Here is a 15,081-nt window from a genome sequence, read left to right as displayed (position 1 = left end):
CATGACTTTACTGAACTGGATTTTTGAAGTCACCTACTCACTCCTCCTAAACCCTGCCTCCTGCATAGTACCCCAGCAGTATTTACACATAACAAAAAGCAAAAAACCTCTCCTCTTTATGTCTTGCTTGGTATTATTTTCTTTTCTCCTATAACCCACATCTCTCATTCCCCTTTATTCTATTTCCGGTCTCCATCCCAGAAATTCAAGGCTTCAGAATATTTTAATGCGGTATTACGGTTGCACAGCTAAGCACTCAAAGGTCAGGAAATGTGAAAGTTAAGGTAAACTCAATTTGATCCCTTGTGCTTATGTATTATTTAAAAATGTGAGGTCACGTGATTGTAGAAATATAATTATACTATACCAGGGGTTCCCAAACTGTGGTGTACCACTGGTGATATGCAAACCACTTAAAAGCGGTACACGTGCTGCTCTCTGCCAAGAACATGGCGGTGGCAGTTCCTGATTCTCTGCTGACCTGGAGAAAACAGGGAACGGATGTCTGGGCAGTGAACGCTGCATTAAGTGCCAAACACTTCCCCACTGACTTTTTCTTGCCCTGCATAAAGATAGGAGCTGCTGCTGCCTTTATATAGAAGGGAGGGCTCAAGGCAACATGTATCAGAAGGAAGGGGAGCAGAGCTGCAGCAGCACACACATACACGCAAGGAAGTCAGCTCATGTGCAGTGTGGCACTTCGGTTGATGCACTCATACAAGAGAACCACTCAGTCACCGTCTCCCCCACCCCAGGCTCTCCGGTGCTCAAAGCATATTTCCTTGGACACCTGAGCTATTAGACCCAGGGAGAGTCTTGCTGGCACAGACCCCTTCCACTCCCTCACACCCTAGCTGCCGCTGACTGCCTGGAGTCGGCCAGAGCTGACCTGGCGCGGCCAGGCTGCAGCCCGGCTGGCTACCTGACACTGGCGTTTCCAGAGCACAGTGCGGACACACCTGAGCTCATGCTGCACATACTCACTGCCGCTGCCACTGTTGGCCAGCCCCAAGCAAATCCATGTTTGGGAATCCTGGTACTACAGTAAAACTGAAAAAGCAGTTAAGAGTATCAGAATGTGAGACGCACTAATCCGTGTGATCTGATGATTATGTGACAGATCTATTTTGGTTTTATATAAAAATGTTCCTGTGTTTGCATGCTTTATAAGCTTACTTTTTCTGACAGACACCTTCAGTCTGTAGCTCGTTTCCATTTGAGTAACGATCTGGTAGGATGTTTTTGCCTTAGTATCTGGAAAGTTTTCATCTCAACAGATCACCAGTCTTGGGTTCCTGCTCACATGTACAGGGAGCAGAAAAATCACTTAGCTCAGAATTGCATGATGTTGGTTCCAGCAGTCAGTGTAGCTCTGAACCTGCTTGCTATGAAGCCTTGGGCTCTGCCCACGAGCCCAGATCAACAGTACATCAAGGACTGGAAACACTTGAAGACCAGCTGGGTGTCGAACGCAGGAATACAACAGATCTAAATGCATATTACAGGCAAAATAATTTAAAATAGCAAGTACTTCTGTTCTTTGGATACACTAATTTTCAAACAGATTCTCCTCTCTTCCTACTTTGACTCACAAAAAATGTTACAGGTTTATAAATTAAAAAAAAAAGGGTAAAAACACCCCTAAAAGACTTGAAAAGTCATTTCAAAAAACGAGCCATAGGAAATATCACTTCATACATAATATCCCTCTTACCCAGATCTAACATGATTCTAAAGCAAAGCTATACTTTGCAAGTTCACATGAAAAAGAAACCTTTCACAAAAGTTTCTGGCTGGTTAAAACGCAACCATCAAAAAGAATTTTGCAAAAGTGACAGTAAACGTGGTGTAGGATTAGACCTATGTGGAAGGTTAAATTTCCATTGAGACTTGCATCCACCTGGAAGCATCACACAGGATATCTGGCATGAATGAGAGCACTCCCACGATGAGTAGAGCAGGCTCCTACTGCAATTCAGCTGACCTGATAAACCTCCATGCTTATCCCGGACTGAAGGCCTGCACAAGAGGGACACAAGGTCTCTTAGTTAGCTTGGGATAACAGCCTGCACGTAGCCAGGGACAGAGGAGCTGACACGTAGTACCTCTTTGTCCTACAGGAAAAGATTTTTTTGACCACACAAATTTAAGATGACTCTTCGGAAGTTATACTTATTAAGGATGTTTAAAAGACTGTCTGATTTGGGCAAACAACACTAAAGCCCACAGAGATCCAAGATGGTTTAGAGAAATTTTTTTTTTAATTCCATTAATACTGTAAGTTGAATGATCTCAGTCTTATCATACTTACTGCTGGTGTCCTCATTTTTGTTGCATTTATTTTTATACTGTCTTTTCCACATTGCTTTTTCAATCCTTCCTAAGCATCTGTAGATGATATCATCATCTATGGATGGTTCTTTTAAGTCACGCTAACCTCAAAACTCCAACATCTTATGACATTAAGTATCAACACAGTATAAGGGGTTTTTTAATTGTAATCTTTTTCACTTCATAAGCTTCTCATTTATATGAACGACCTTTTGCTCTACTGTATGAGACAGACTGCTTCATTTAATAGATTCTGGGATTATTTTAAACACACTAGAGGACATAATCTCAGAAGTGACAATCCTAAACGAAAACAATTTATTTTTAGTTCTACAGAAGTCCTATAAATTCTTTTTGCTGAATTCTTTTCAGTGCAATCTGCTAACAGCTATATAGAGCATCACAGGTGGAAGCAATCCCACAGCTTACATAATGCTAATAAGCAGTAATGTTATTTTTAATATTAGCTTATGTTGCCTTTACACATGAGCTTGGCATCTTTGAATAGTTCCACAAACAGTTCAATTACACTGATACTGGTCACATCCACTGTTTTCCCCACAAGCAACTTTTTCTCCTATACCCTGATACAAATAGGAACGAACCAATGTGTACAAAACAAGTCTTGTTGAGTATTCGCTGATACAAGCTTCAAGCCTGAAATAACAGGGTATTAAATCAGACAGCCACGTATCAGAGAGCAGCAGCAATCGAAATAAGGGGTTTCAGTACCACATTCTTCTAGAACTTTGATGAAATACTACTCTGGATGAAATGTTTTCTTCTGTGGTATTCTCAACACAGACAACTTGCATCCAAATTACAAATTGGCTTAAAAGTTGAAAATTTGTTTCATTCCAGTGAAATTGTTTAAAACAGATGCGTGTCCGAGCAATAATGACCGTGACAGGGTTAAACACTCCAGAGTCTTCTTGCATTTCGCCTTGCTCAAAGAATTATCAAGAAATAACAATTCTCCTTCAGGTATTTTGGACCTAACTCACAGACTCTGATATCAAATAGAAGTATGCCCATTAAAATAAGTGGGAACTGGCTCCAACCCTGAACAAGTCTGAATGCAAAACCAGCTGAACTGGGAATATTTTTGAGATTTGAAAAAAACCCACATTCTTCTAGCATAAAACTCTGGTGAACTGTAAAAGCATAGGACTTCTAGGGACTTTGGCCAGCCTTCTCAAGCTTTAGCAGCTAAACTCCTTAATTTCAGAGTTCAACACCTAAAGATCTGCTATTCTGTTTTAAGTAAAAAAATCTTACACTCTAAAGAAACCCTTGCCCCAGATGTTTTATCTATCCTCCAAACACAATCCCATGCTGCAGGGTGATTCCTTCCGGATGGAAGCAGAGTGTGCTTTGGACCATGTCTCAGAATTAGCAGGCCAACCCAGCACTCCAGGCAGACAAGGCATTAAGCCCTGTTCCTGATGTGAGCCACAAATACCACAGAAACTACAAAGGATTAAAAGAACATTAAACAAAGGGTCTGAGCGATATCTGTAGGAAATTAATAATTACAAATTAGAGATACTAAAGGCTTAATCCTGGATTTACAGGGATATGATGGAATGAGATGAAGTGTAATCAAAATGTCAGTTTAAGTATTCAACCTCTACATAGCAGAGACCACAACTGTAATTTATACAGATTGTGAGCTCTTTGGAAGCAGCTTATCCTTTCATCATGTTTTGTTCACTACACAAAACAAACAAGACTCAGTCCAAGCTAAGGTTCCTAAGCTTTACCACAACATGAATAATTATAACTCATTAAGTTCAGGATCCTTTAAGGAAGACTCACTAGAAAAACTTGCAGTTAACACCAAAGGTGGTAATAAGAAGGGCTGTGGGATGGCGCGTATGTTGTGCATACGTGTATATATGTGCATGCATGTGTGACTGAGGGCAGGAAGTTTTACAGTAAGTGTTAAGTTCTTGCAAGTCTGTGACAAGACACAAAGAGGGATGGACAGTTCTTGTCTTGGAGTCAACTGGTAAATCTTGTCTGCACAGCGTATTCAAGCTTCCATGGTTCCTAACACATCAATAACCCTTCATCTTTGCTGCTGCATGGATCTCCATCCCCTGCCTCCACTGAGATGGCAGACAGAAGGAAGTGCTCACCAAGCCGCCAATCATTTATCAGCAGTCCTGGCTAACCAGGGAGGTCCCAGTGGACTGGACATTAGCAAATGTGACATCCATCTAGAAGAAGGGCCGGAAGGAGGATCCGGGAAACTACAGGCCTGTCAGCCTGACCTCGGTGCCAGGGAAGACGATGGAGCAGATCACCCTGAGTGCCACCACAGGGGACGTACAGGACAACCAGGCGATCAGGCCCAGTCAGCATGAGTTTGCGAAAGGCAGGTCCTGCTGCCTAACCTGATCTCCTTCTGTGACAAAATGACCTGCTTAGTGGACGAGGGAAAGGCTGTGGATATAGTCTACCTAGACTTTACTAAAAGTCTTTCACACTGTTTCCCACAGCATTCTCCTGGAGAAACAGGCTGCTCATGGTTTGGACGAGTGTACTCTTCACTACGTAAAAAAACTGGCTGGATGGCCGGGCCCAAAGAGTTGTGGTGAACAGAGTTAAATCCCGTTGGTGGCCGGTCATGAGTGGTGTTCCCCAGCGCTCAGACTTGGGACCAGTTCTCTTTAATATCTTTATCAATGATCTGGATGAGGGGATCGAGTGCACCCTCAGTCAGTTTGCAGACGACACCAAGTTGGGCAGGAGTGTTGGTCTGCTGGAAGGTCGGAAGGCTCTGCAGAGGGATCTGGACAGGCTGGATCGATGGGCCGAGGCCAATTGTACGAGGTTCAACAAGGCCAAGTGCCGGGTCCTGCACTTGGGTCACAACAACCCCAGGCAACGCTGCAGGCTTGGGGACGAGTGGCTGGAAAGCTGCCCGGTGGGAAAGAACCTGGGGGTGTTGGTTGACAGCCGGCTGAATATGAGCCAGCAGTGTGCCCAGGTGGCCAAGAAGGCCAACGGCATCCTGGCCTGTATCAGAAATGGTGTGGCAGTAGGAGTAGGGAGGTGATCGTGCCCCTGTACTCGGCGCTGGTGAGGCCGCACCTCGAATGCTGTGTTCAGTTTTGGGCCCCTCACCACAAGAAGGACATTGAGGTGCTGGAGCATGTCCAGAGAAGGGCAACGGAGCTGCTGAGGGGTCTGGAGCACAAGTCTGATGAGGAGCAGCTGAGGGAGCTGGGGGTGTTCAGTCTGGAGAAGAGGAGGCTGAGGGGAGACCTCATCACTCTCTACAACTACCTGAAAGGGGGTTGTGGGGAGGTGGGTGTTGGTCTCTTCTCCCAAGTGACAAGTGATAGGACAAGAGGAAATGGCCTCAAGTTGCGCCAGGGGAGGTTTAGGCTGGATATTAGGAAAAATTTGTTCACTGAAAGGGTTATCAAGCACTGGAACAGGCTGCTCAGGGAAGTGGCTGAGTCACCCTCCCTGAAGGTATTTAAAAGACTCAGATGTGGCACTTGGGGGCATGGTTTAGTAGTCGATTTGGTGGTGTTAGGTTAACAGTTGGACTTGATCTTAAAGGTCTTTTCCAACCTAAATGATTCTAGGACTATAAGTCTAACTGGTCATTTATTCTGATGCATCTTAATTCTGCTATAAATTTTAAGGGGAAGAATGATGATGAAGATGTCTAATTACATTAAGAATGAAAACATGAGACATAAACCTCCAGATTTTACTAGGACCAGGACACATTGAAGCCTTGGCTGATGCAAAAGACAGATGTGTAAGTTTTAATAGTTCACCTAAGTGCCAGCAATGTAGAATTTCATTCCTTGGTGTGGCTTAGAGGTTTGGGTGTGGAGATCTGGATGAGTGCTTCAGGGAAATGAAATCTTATTTGAGGAGCTGCCTGTGTTAAACTTGCCTGGGCCACAGTTGAAGAGAACTGGAGAATGACTGAGGTTGGCAGGGACCTCTGGAAATCCTCTAGTAAAACTCCCTGCTCAAAGCAGGAGCACCTAGAGCAGGTTGCTCAGGCCCATTCCAGCCAGCTTTTGAGCATCTCCAAGGATGAACTCTCCACAGTCTTTTTGGGCAACCTGTTCAATCAACCTTAGGGTAAAACAACAGATGACTATGAATTCTCAGTGGAGGCACATTACACCTAGCTGTTCTTAAAATGCTAAACTAAAGCATTACAGAAAGGTCACAGCAATACTGGAACAATAGCACTGCAAAGAGCTATTTGAGTTCTTAGTCCAATTTTGCTGAGCTAATTGGATACCTCAGAGAAGAAAAAGAAAAACAAAAGTAGGGTTTCCCTGCTGAGAATTTACTCTCAGAAACTCTCATGAACACGTCTCATAACAGAGCCAATTACTTATCTACAAGACAGTAAATATAATGCATTTTCCAGAGCACAGTCGAACTATCAACACCCCCTCCTTTAAGCAACTAAGGCAATTCAAAATTCAAGCAATTCATATTCAAAGCAACTAAGGCAATTCTCAAAGGCAAAATACGTAATTTTCCACAGCTCTGGAAGCAGACAGTGTGTTGCAATTACTCAATAATCTTACTGAACTTATGAGGACTCAAGGAAAGACAGAACACTGCACAGCTCAAGATGTAGGAAGAAATCCCACAGAATCTCTTAATCAGAAATAAGGTTTTCCTATTTTACTATGACACCTCCCTGCTGGAACCAATGGTTCAGAGCTTTAATTAAGCTGCCGAATTATATCTGCATTTAGATATACGGACTACAGAATGGGGATCTGTTGAGACAGGCCAACACCCACCTGGAATCTGCTACTTCCTATCATCTCACTATACACTCAGTTGTGGAAATAGACACCGTAGTGTATGTACCTTTACATAATTAACTTCAATATAAATTTTACAAGTAAGATTTTACTTTAATCATATTTTAATTCAACAATTTATTTACATAACACTGCAGGACATATAGTGCACTATGTATTCATTCACACATGCTGCAATGAAGTTATTACTGCACAGCTGCAAGAGTACAGTTTCCCAGACGGACACGGGAATAGTAGTACAGCCTTAAATGCATTATTCTTCCTAACCTACCTGAATCTTTGCGCCTGGTGATGCACTGGCCCTCCAAACCGTCTAGCTGGTGAATGACACAGCTGCGATAACAGTGCCACATTTTTGTTCTGGTTAGGATTGGCTGCAAACTTCACTGTAATGGGTTCGGAGGAACCTGGGGGTTTGTGACCATTGAAATTTGTAATTGCCTCTTCTGCTTCTGACCTTTTGTCAAACCGGATAAATGCGACCCCTCTGGACAAACCTTTTAACCAAACCAATAAAAAAAAAAATAAAAAAAATTGAAGTTCAGGATAAACTCAAAATAACTTTGAAAGCAAAAAACGAAAAAGTTAAATATTTCTATGGTCACAGCTTTCAAGTTTTCTACATTTACTAATGTTTCTTCAGCAGCTAGAGGATAAAGTACAAAATTAAGAAACAAAAGACAAATTAACACATTAATTTCAGCTATAACAACCACAGTGACTAAAACACTTAATAAAAAAGAAAAAACAGTGTGGTAGAACTCCATGAAATCCATCACCAACTGACATTTCCATTAACAAAAAAACTCCCAACATTTTAAATGAATTCCACACACACATACAAAAAAAGAATTAATTCCAGTTGGTTAAAAACAAAACAAAACCCCTTAGCTTTAATCACTTTATCACTAAAAAGCATCTGCAAACACAAAATTGACACTGATTTTTCTAAATGTTTTCAGTTTTCCATGCTGAAAAAACTCTGGTTCATAGACGAGGGCATGAAGGTCTAACTCTAATATAGTAGTTTAAGCTTCCGTAATGAAGAGATCACAATTTCATCTACATCATGGCCATTATTTCTAGCTGTCACATACCTTATTTTTAATTCATTGAAAACTGATTAAGAATTACCTCTTGGTAACTGTACTGAAACAATTCCACTGCTGTTAAACATTTGCATCTTTTTTTTTTCTAGTTCCAGACCCCGGCCACTGGATGCTTTTATCCTTCTGACTGGGGTAAAAGTTATGTCTTATGAGATCTCTTCCCCCCCTGCTTCTCATCTGTGACTTGACCACAGTCTGGAAACATTGTTTATCACAGTGAAACTAAAAGGGTACGTTTTGTTTAAATTTCATTCCAGAGCAGGTATTATGACTAGACTAATTCTAGGACTTCAGCAACTCTGTTTCAGAGAGGGACGTATCAAATACTTTCATTTTGTCTCTACTCTACATCCACATAGGGCAATCTTCAAAGACAGCTTCCGAAGTTGTTTAAGCTTATCATAAATCACAAAGTTGTTTATAACAATTGAATATTATTTCTGATATTTCACAGAGGAATTGCAGCACAACAAAACCCTGGGCATGCAGCAAGCAAGCAAAAAGGCATTCCAACCCCTACAACTACCTGCGGAATGGTCTCCAGGAAAGGCGTATTATCATTTGGGGCACTGGGAGAACTTCCATAAATAACAACTCATCTTGTTTACTGCATGTTGTGAAGTATGCAGAGTTACACAAAGAAAGCCTATTTCCTAAGTCATTGCACTTTTTGAAGAAAAGAACTGCTGAACGATGGCAGGAGATGGCTAGCACCAACTGTGCAGCTGGTGTTTCTAGAGTGATCTGGGAAGGAGTCAACCTGTGAAGTTATTCCATTTTTCAATTTCTTGCTGGTTACTTCCAAAACAGGAGGCTGGATGAGACTGACTCATCAAATTAGAGCTGACGGCACTATATGCTCCAATACCATTGAGATTAGCCTTTCTGTGCTGGGAGGAAGCACATGCCCCACCCTGGAAAGGCACAGAACAGCAGCATCGCCCAGAAGTCAGCAAGGACTATCCCAGAGCCCAACATACTTTTACTTCTTCTCCACTTCCATGCTGTTCATCTTAGCGCTTCTCACTTGATTTATCATGGTGTTCATTAAAAGATATGAATATTATAGAAAGCATATTTTTAAACAGATTAATTCTCAAAAGCTAGAGAACAACCTCTGCTGAGAAGGTATGTCTAAAAGCACGAATTAAAATTTGTCCTAACTGGGACTAGATCAAGATATGAAACGCAGGTTTTAAAGCCAAGGCTACATTCTTGAAGCGAAAAGAAACCTAGGGTATGCATGCATTAAACTTCATAAGGTAAACACAGAATACATTCTTCCAACAATACATTATTGAGGTTATTTCAAAGCAAGTGGTATATTCTGAGCTGACACTGAATTAGACAGCATCATGCCTCAGCACGCTCAATGAAAACTATATTATTCCTGGAGAGATTTTAATTGTACGACTTCTGTCACCTCATTTTATAGCTCTGTCGAAGATAAATGCTAGCTATCTAGACTCCACTGGCAGCCAGAGAAGGATGACTGTTTTGGACGCTTCTATCAATAAGTTTTCTGTGCTCTAGAAGTCTGTCTTTCTTCTACCTATAGTTATCATCTAGATAACCAGCTCTAGAGACAGAACCATAGATATCAGAGTTGGACAAAATTAATCCTTTTCTCTAGGAAAGGAAGGATAGGATTTTCCTTGCTCAACACTGGAGTGTTTACAATGTCAGTATCCGGATCTCATCTAGTCACCTCAGATTTCTTTTACGCACAATCACATTTACAGTGCAGTCCGACCAAACAGAAACACTTCTAAGCAGACGCCTACACAACGAGCTAGCTCTGATGAAGATACTTAACAATGCAGACTTTAGCATTTAGTCAGATTAATCCCACCAGAAGCTGCTGATGGCCTACTCCGAATTACAGTAGATTCCTCACAAAGCATGAAAGTTGCTCCTAACTACTGTGTATAAATGTACATACTACCATATAGAAATGTTAAATGTGGAATTGCTAGAATTAGATTAACTTCTATTCTAATACAGCACATGCATAACCAATGAAAAAGTGTATTTGTAGAAGTTCTCTCCAAATTCATACATGACATATGGGCTACTGGAAAAAACAGAACACCTAAAGTTACAGGATAAGCTGTGCTCTTCAGTTACACAGTCTGAAATAATTAGGTAAGAAATTAAAACTCTGTGAAAACACACTGTAACACTGAGTCAGAATTAACATTATATAGGAAATCCTTAACTTTGGTCTCTCCTGAGCTGAGTGCTTAACTAAGCAACTGCTTCCTCTTACTTCTCTTTTTTTTTTTTAATAAACAAAATACATTCAGAAAATTAAAGAGGGTAGTACTAAGTGTATTCAGTTCATTCTTTTGGTTAGCAGTAACCACAAAGGACTGTAAGACACCTCAAATGTTTTAAAATATGAGGAAATTATGTAAGTGAGTTCCAAGTTGGTATAAAAGACAAAACACATTATTGTTTTGCTTTTTAATATATAACTACGGCCTGAAATTTACCTGTGGATAATAGTTGCTTTTGTGTAAAGTAAAGGTTACATTAGCACTCCAGATTACAAACATTGCCCAGAAGCACACTGCACTACAGTAATATCAAGTGTCATAGCAAGAGAGTAGATTTGGCAAATCATCAGCTCAGCCTGGTAAAACTGACAATAAGAGCATAAAATACAACACGAGGTTTAGACTGTAAGTTAGCAAAGGAGGCAGCATAAGTCATTCTGTGATTTTAAAAAATTGCTGGAAAAGGATATCCCATTAAAATTATTTCAGTGGTTGACACCAGATGTCATGGTTAGTTTGTGAAAGTCTAATTTAGTTTAGTAACTACCAGTCTCTGAAAAACGTAGACCATTATACACTACAGTTTTATGAAGCTAGTGCAACAGAACTCACCTGTAGTTTGATCCACAAGCACGCGTGAGTTGATGATGCGTCCAAAACGTGAAAACATATCTTCTACATCTTTCTGTGTCATTGACCTTGGTAGTCCACTAATATATAAATTAGCATCCTTGATAACTTCAGAACTTGGACGAGCATAGGAAACCTTTAAAAAGAAAAAAAGGGTATGTTCAGGTTGTAAATAGGAAAGAGTAATTTATTTTGTCATGAGTCACTTTCATTTATTCTCCACTAAACAATGCAAGCATTTTTAATGGAGTTCAAAAAAGTAGAACAGGGAGAAAGTAGGGTAAAATTGCCAGAACAAAAAGAGAAGAGTCATGTCCCCATACAACTCCATTCATTTTGGGCTTATCCAACTGATAAAGAATATAGCGGCATTGCTATAAAGAGACCAATGCTTCCAACAAACATATTTGCTACGTTGAAGAATCACTGTCTGAAGTTCTGACTTGAATACTGGACCTGTCAGTAACCACAGATCACACCAAGAACTTGTGCTGTCAGTGTATTTCTTAAAGCCTTCTTAAAGGATTGTAGTCCAGCTGGAGTGCAGTTTTATCTTAATTTCTGCTACTAGAGAAAGTTACAAATATCACCTAAGCAGGTGTGATTTCCTACACATACAGTACTACTATTACTTTGGAAAAAGAGTGCATGCGTATTAACAAAATTTAAAATAGAGATCATCAAGTATCCGAGATATACGTGAGTTCAAAAGCCTGGCAACAATTTGGAATCATCCCACCCACCGCTGTAAAAATGGTGGGAATAAAAAAAGGGAATCTTTGAATACAAAGCTGTTACAAAACCTGAGAGGCTTAACAGATCACTTTACTACTCTTCTCCCAGATTCTACCTTTCTTGCAGATGGAGAGCACACAAGCCTTACCACCAGAATGAAGTTTACTAGAACGCCATTTTCATAGAAGACAGAAAAAAATCTAAACATCCTACCTTGATAGTTTTTGACTGAAGTCTGAGGCCATTCAGTGTGTTTATTGCTCTTTCAGCATCTTTTGCAGTAACATAGTTCACAAAGCCATAGCCTAAGCTGTGTCCTACATGGAAGAACATTTTTTAAATTAATCCTAACAAAAGAAAGTTATCACCAACAAAATTAAAGGAAACGCAAATGAGAAAAACTCAACATAAACATAATCCACACAGCAAATATTTAAATAAGCCAAAAGAAAGAACTTCGAGGCTGACATATATCATATGAAGTAACTCAAAGCTCTTTCATTTGCCTCTTCGGACATCCCTCTGCCTTCAAGGCCAGTGCGTATCAGACAGCCACAGATGATCCATCAACAGTAAAACATTCAAGACTAAAATACCAACTCTGAACAGTCTTGTAAACTTAATGGGTGTGGAACAAAGGCAAGAATTTAACAAAGTTCATAAGTACAAACTCTTGTAGATAAAGAGCAGAAAGTGAGAAATTGTCAACGGATGAACTGCTGGGTAAGAAATCATCAGGCTACTCATTTATGTGTAGCTATTCCAACCTTCGCTCCTGGAGACAAGAGGGAAAAAGAGGTTTTCAATCCTTCATACATTCACATAGCAAATGAGCAGTAAGTCTCCCAAACACAGGATGAAACTGAAGAGTGAAAAATTCTCTTTAATGCAGACAATTCATGTACTATTACTTTATGTAAGTTTGCTCTTACAAAAAGAATTTGAGAATAATAATACAAATCTATAAAACATTTAAGGCAAAGGGTATTTATTTGTTCTGCTTCTATCTCCAACCTCCACAAATGCTTCTATCAATTATAACACTACATACTAAGATAATTTCGAGTTGCAATTTCCCTACAATTAAGAGGCTGTTATCACTGTAGACCTAAAAATAACTAAAATACATTCAAGACTGTCTCAGTGCAATAAAGCAACTCCCATTCAATAAAAGATACACCTTTTTCAGACGACTTTGCCTTGTCTCAGCCGGATCTATGGGGTTTTTCTAAAGAATATTGTAAGCATGTGCTATATTTAACAATATACTATTTTTAAGTTATTATTAAGCTCCGTTGTTAGGCTTGAGAACACTAAAAGACACAGCTAATCATTAATAATAGAGGATTCTTTTCTGAAATATAGCCCTTTTTAATCATGCAGCATGGCCCCACAATACTCTTAGCTGGCAAGGAAGTTTTCTTATGCTTTCCAGACATTTCAGAACACCAAATATACCTCACCCCCTCAAAAAAAAAAAAGGTTGTCAAATGGTGATTATCCTAGCACAAAATGTCAGAGAAACTGAAGAAAAAGGCTGTAACAGACACTGCAGATTAATTCCATCTACTGAAAAAAAAATAAATCACCAGTCTACTGGTGATTGAGAAGGAAGGAATTGAGACCTACGCGACAAAGCCACAAGGGATGGAAGGAAGCTCCAAATAACCCTCGCAGTGTTATTACTAACAGCATACATGACAGATTGACTGCAGCACAACTCCCTGGCATGTCCTCTGTGTTTGTCCGCTTTGTTGTGAATTGTAATAGACCAGTAACTCATCTAAACTCAAATAATGTCACTGCTTGTTTCCTAATACACTCCTTGCATAAACAGTCCCAGTTAATTTTTTCTGTCTGCTAAAGCTCTTAAAGAAGCCAGATCCCCTCTATGTTCAACCCTCGCACAGGAACAATAACACTAGGTCCATAAGAGAACAGGATAAAACATCTCCACTAGCACAGATCAAACTCTCATGACGCCAGACGCTTCTGCACAACTGTCATGGCAAATCACTCTCTGATAGCCAAGTAGGATTTAACTCTGCACAGGAAACAAAGAAACACAATAAAAGCAAGATCTTGGATACCACTTTCTGCACCTTTATCCTTTAAAGATCTACAGATAACATTAATCAGGATTGTGCAGACATATCTTACATGTACCTACAGCATGGTTTTTGTTGGTTTCTTTACAACATTCATTTTCTGTTTTATGAGTCAGAGACAGTCAATCCTTTAGATCAAATCTGGTTAGTCCACAATCACTTACCTACTGAGATTCTTTTCCCCTGATTAAGAAAATGAATAATTTCACAATTAGAAAAATGTTTAGCACCTGGACCCTGGCTTATTTCTCCAGAATCTGACCATGAAAACACAGCTAAGTTTAAGAGGGAACAAATATCACGCAGACAGTAGGCAATGACTTTTTCCCTCCTAAGAGGGTGGGAAGAATCCAACACCCCTCAGAGGTACAGCATGCCAGCACCTGCTCTGAAGGCTCAGAGTACCAGCTGCTTTATAGGCATTTTCAGTCTGTTCCAAAAGCCACATAAACATGAATATTCCAGCAAACTACTGAATAGAACCAGGTCCTAATAAAGTTTATGAAAATAGGCCCTTAAAGGCCAGGGAAGCAGACTTCGACAAGACTAATCCCTGCGAGTTTGAACCACCGAGCCCTGGCAGTCGGGGCTGTCACTCCCCAGGTGGACGCTGCACTGGGGAGGGGGTGACTATATTCCCCTGGCAGGGAAAGAGCAGCAGGATTCCACGCTGTATAAATTTCCTAAGCTATCTTTAGTACTCTGAGTCATGGAGATCAGGGGCTCAGCCTATGACCAGTGCAAGTGAGTATCCTTCCCTATGTTCTTGCAACAAGTTCCCAGAGAACACAGTAGGCAAGCAACCGTTACTTACCCAGCAGCTTTCTTGCAAAGCGTCAAACAGGTTATATGTTTACGCACTGTTTGAGATCAGTGACAAGGAAGATTAAGCTACTTAGTTTTGTTTTTATCCTGTACGTAACAGCACTCATGGACACGCAGGACCAAAAGGGACCATATGATCTAGGTCCAGTCCCTCTAATCACAAACTGTACATATTCCCTTTCCCCGAAATGTACACAAGCTTCACATTAAAAGCAGTTAGATTTTTGTCCCAGGCACTCTG

At 40.5% G+C, this 15,081-nt stretch overlaps 1 protein-coding gene across 1 annotated transcript in view; it reads right to left on the bottom strand.

The window, feature by feature from the left end:
• The window catches only part of ELAVL1 (ELAV like RNA binding protein 1), a 41,097-nt gene that overhangs the window by 2,523 nt on the left and 23,493 nt on the right, over window positions 1–15,081 (bottom strand). The window contains exons 3-5 of the mRNA XM_059831605.1: window positions 12,121–12,224; window positions 11,155–11,308; window positions 7,426–7,651 (exon numbers count right to left, since the gene is read on the bottom strand). Coding sequence (XP_059687588.1) covers window positions 7,426–7,651; window positions 11,155–11,308; window positions 12,121–12,224 — 484 coding nt within the window. The remainder of the gene's footprint in view (window positions 1–7,425; window positions 7,652–11,154; window positions 11,309–12,120; window positions 12,225–15,081) is intronic.

Source organism: Gavia stellata, chromosome 32, assembly GCF_030936135.1.
Source record: "Gavia stellata isolate bGavSte3 chromosome 32, bGavSte3.hap2, whole genome shotgun sequence".
NCBI classification, from domain to species: Eukaryota; Metazoa; Chordata; class Aves; order Gaviiformes; family Gaviidae; genus Gavia; species Gavia stellata.
This window is presented reverse-complemented; position numbering and strand designations above follow the sequence as displayed.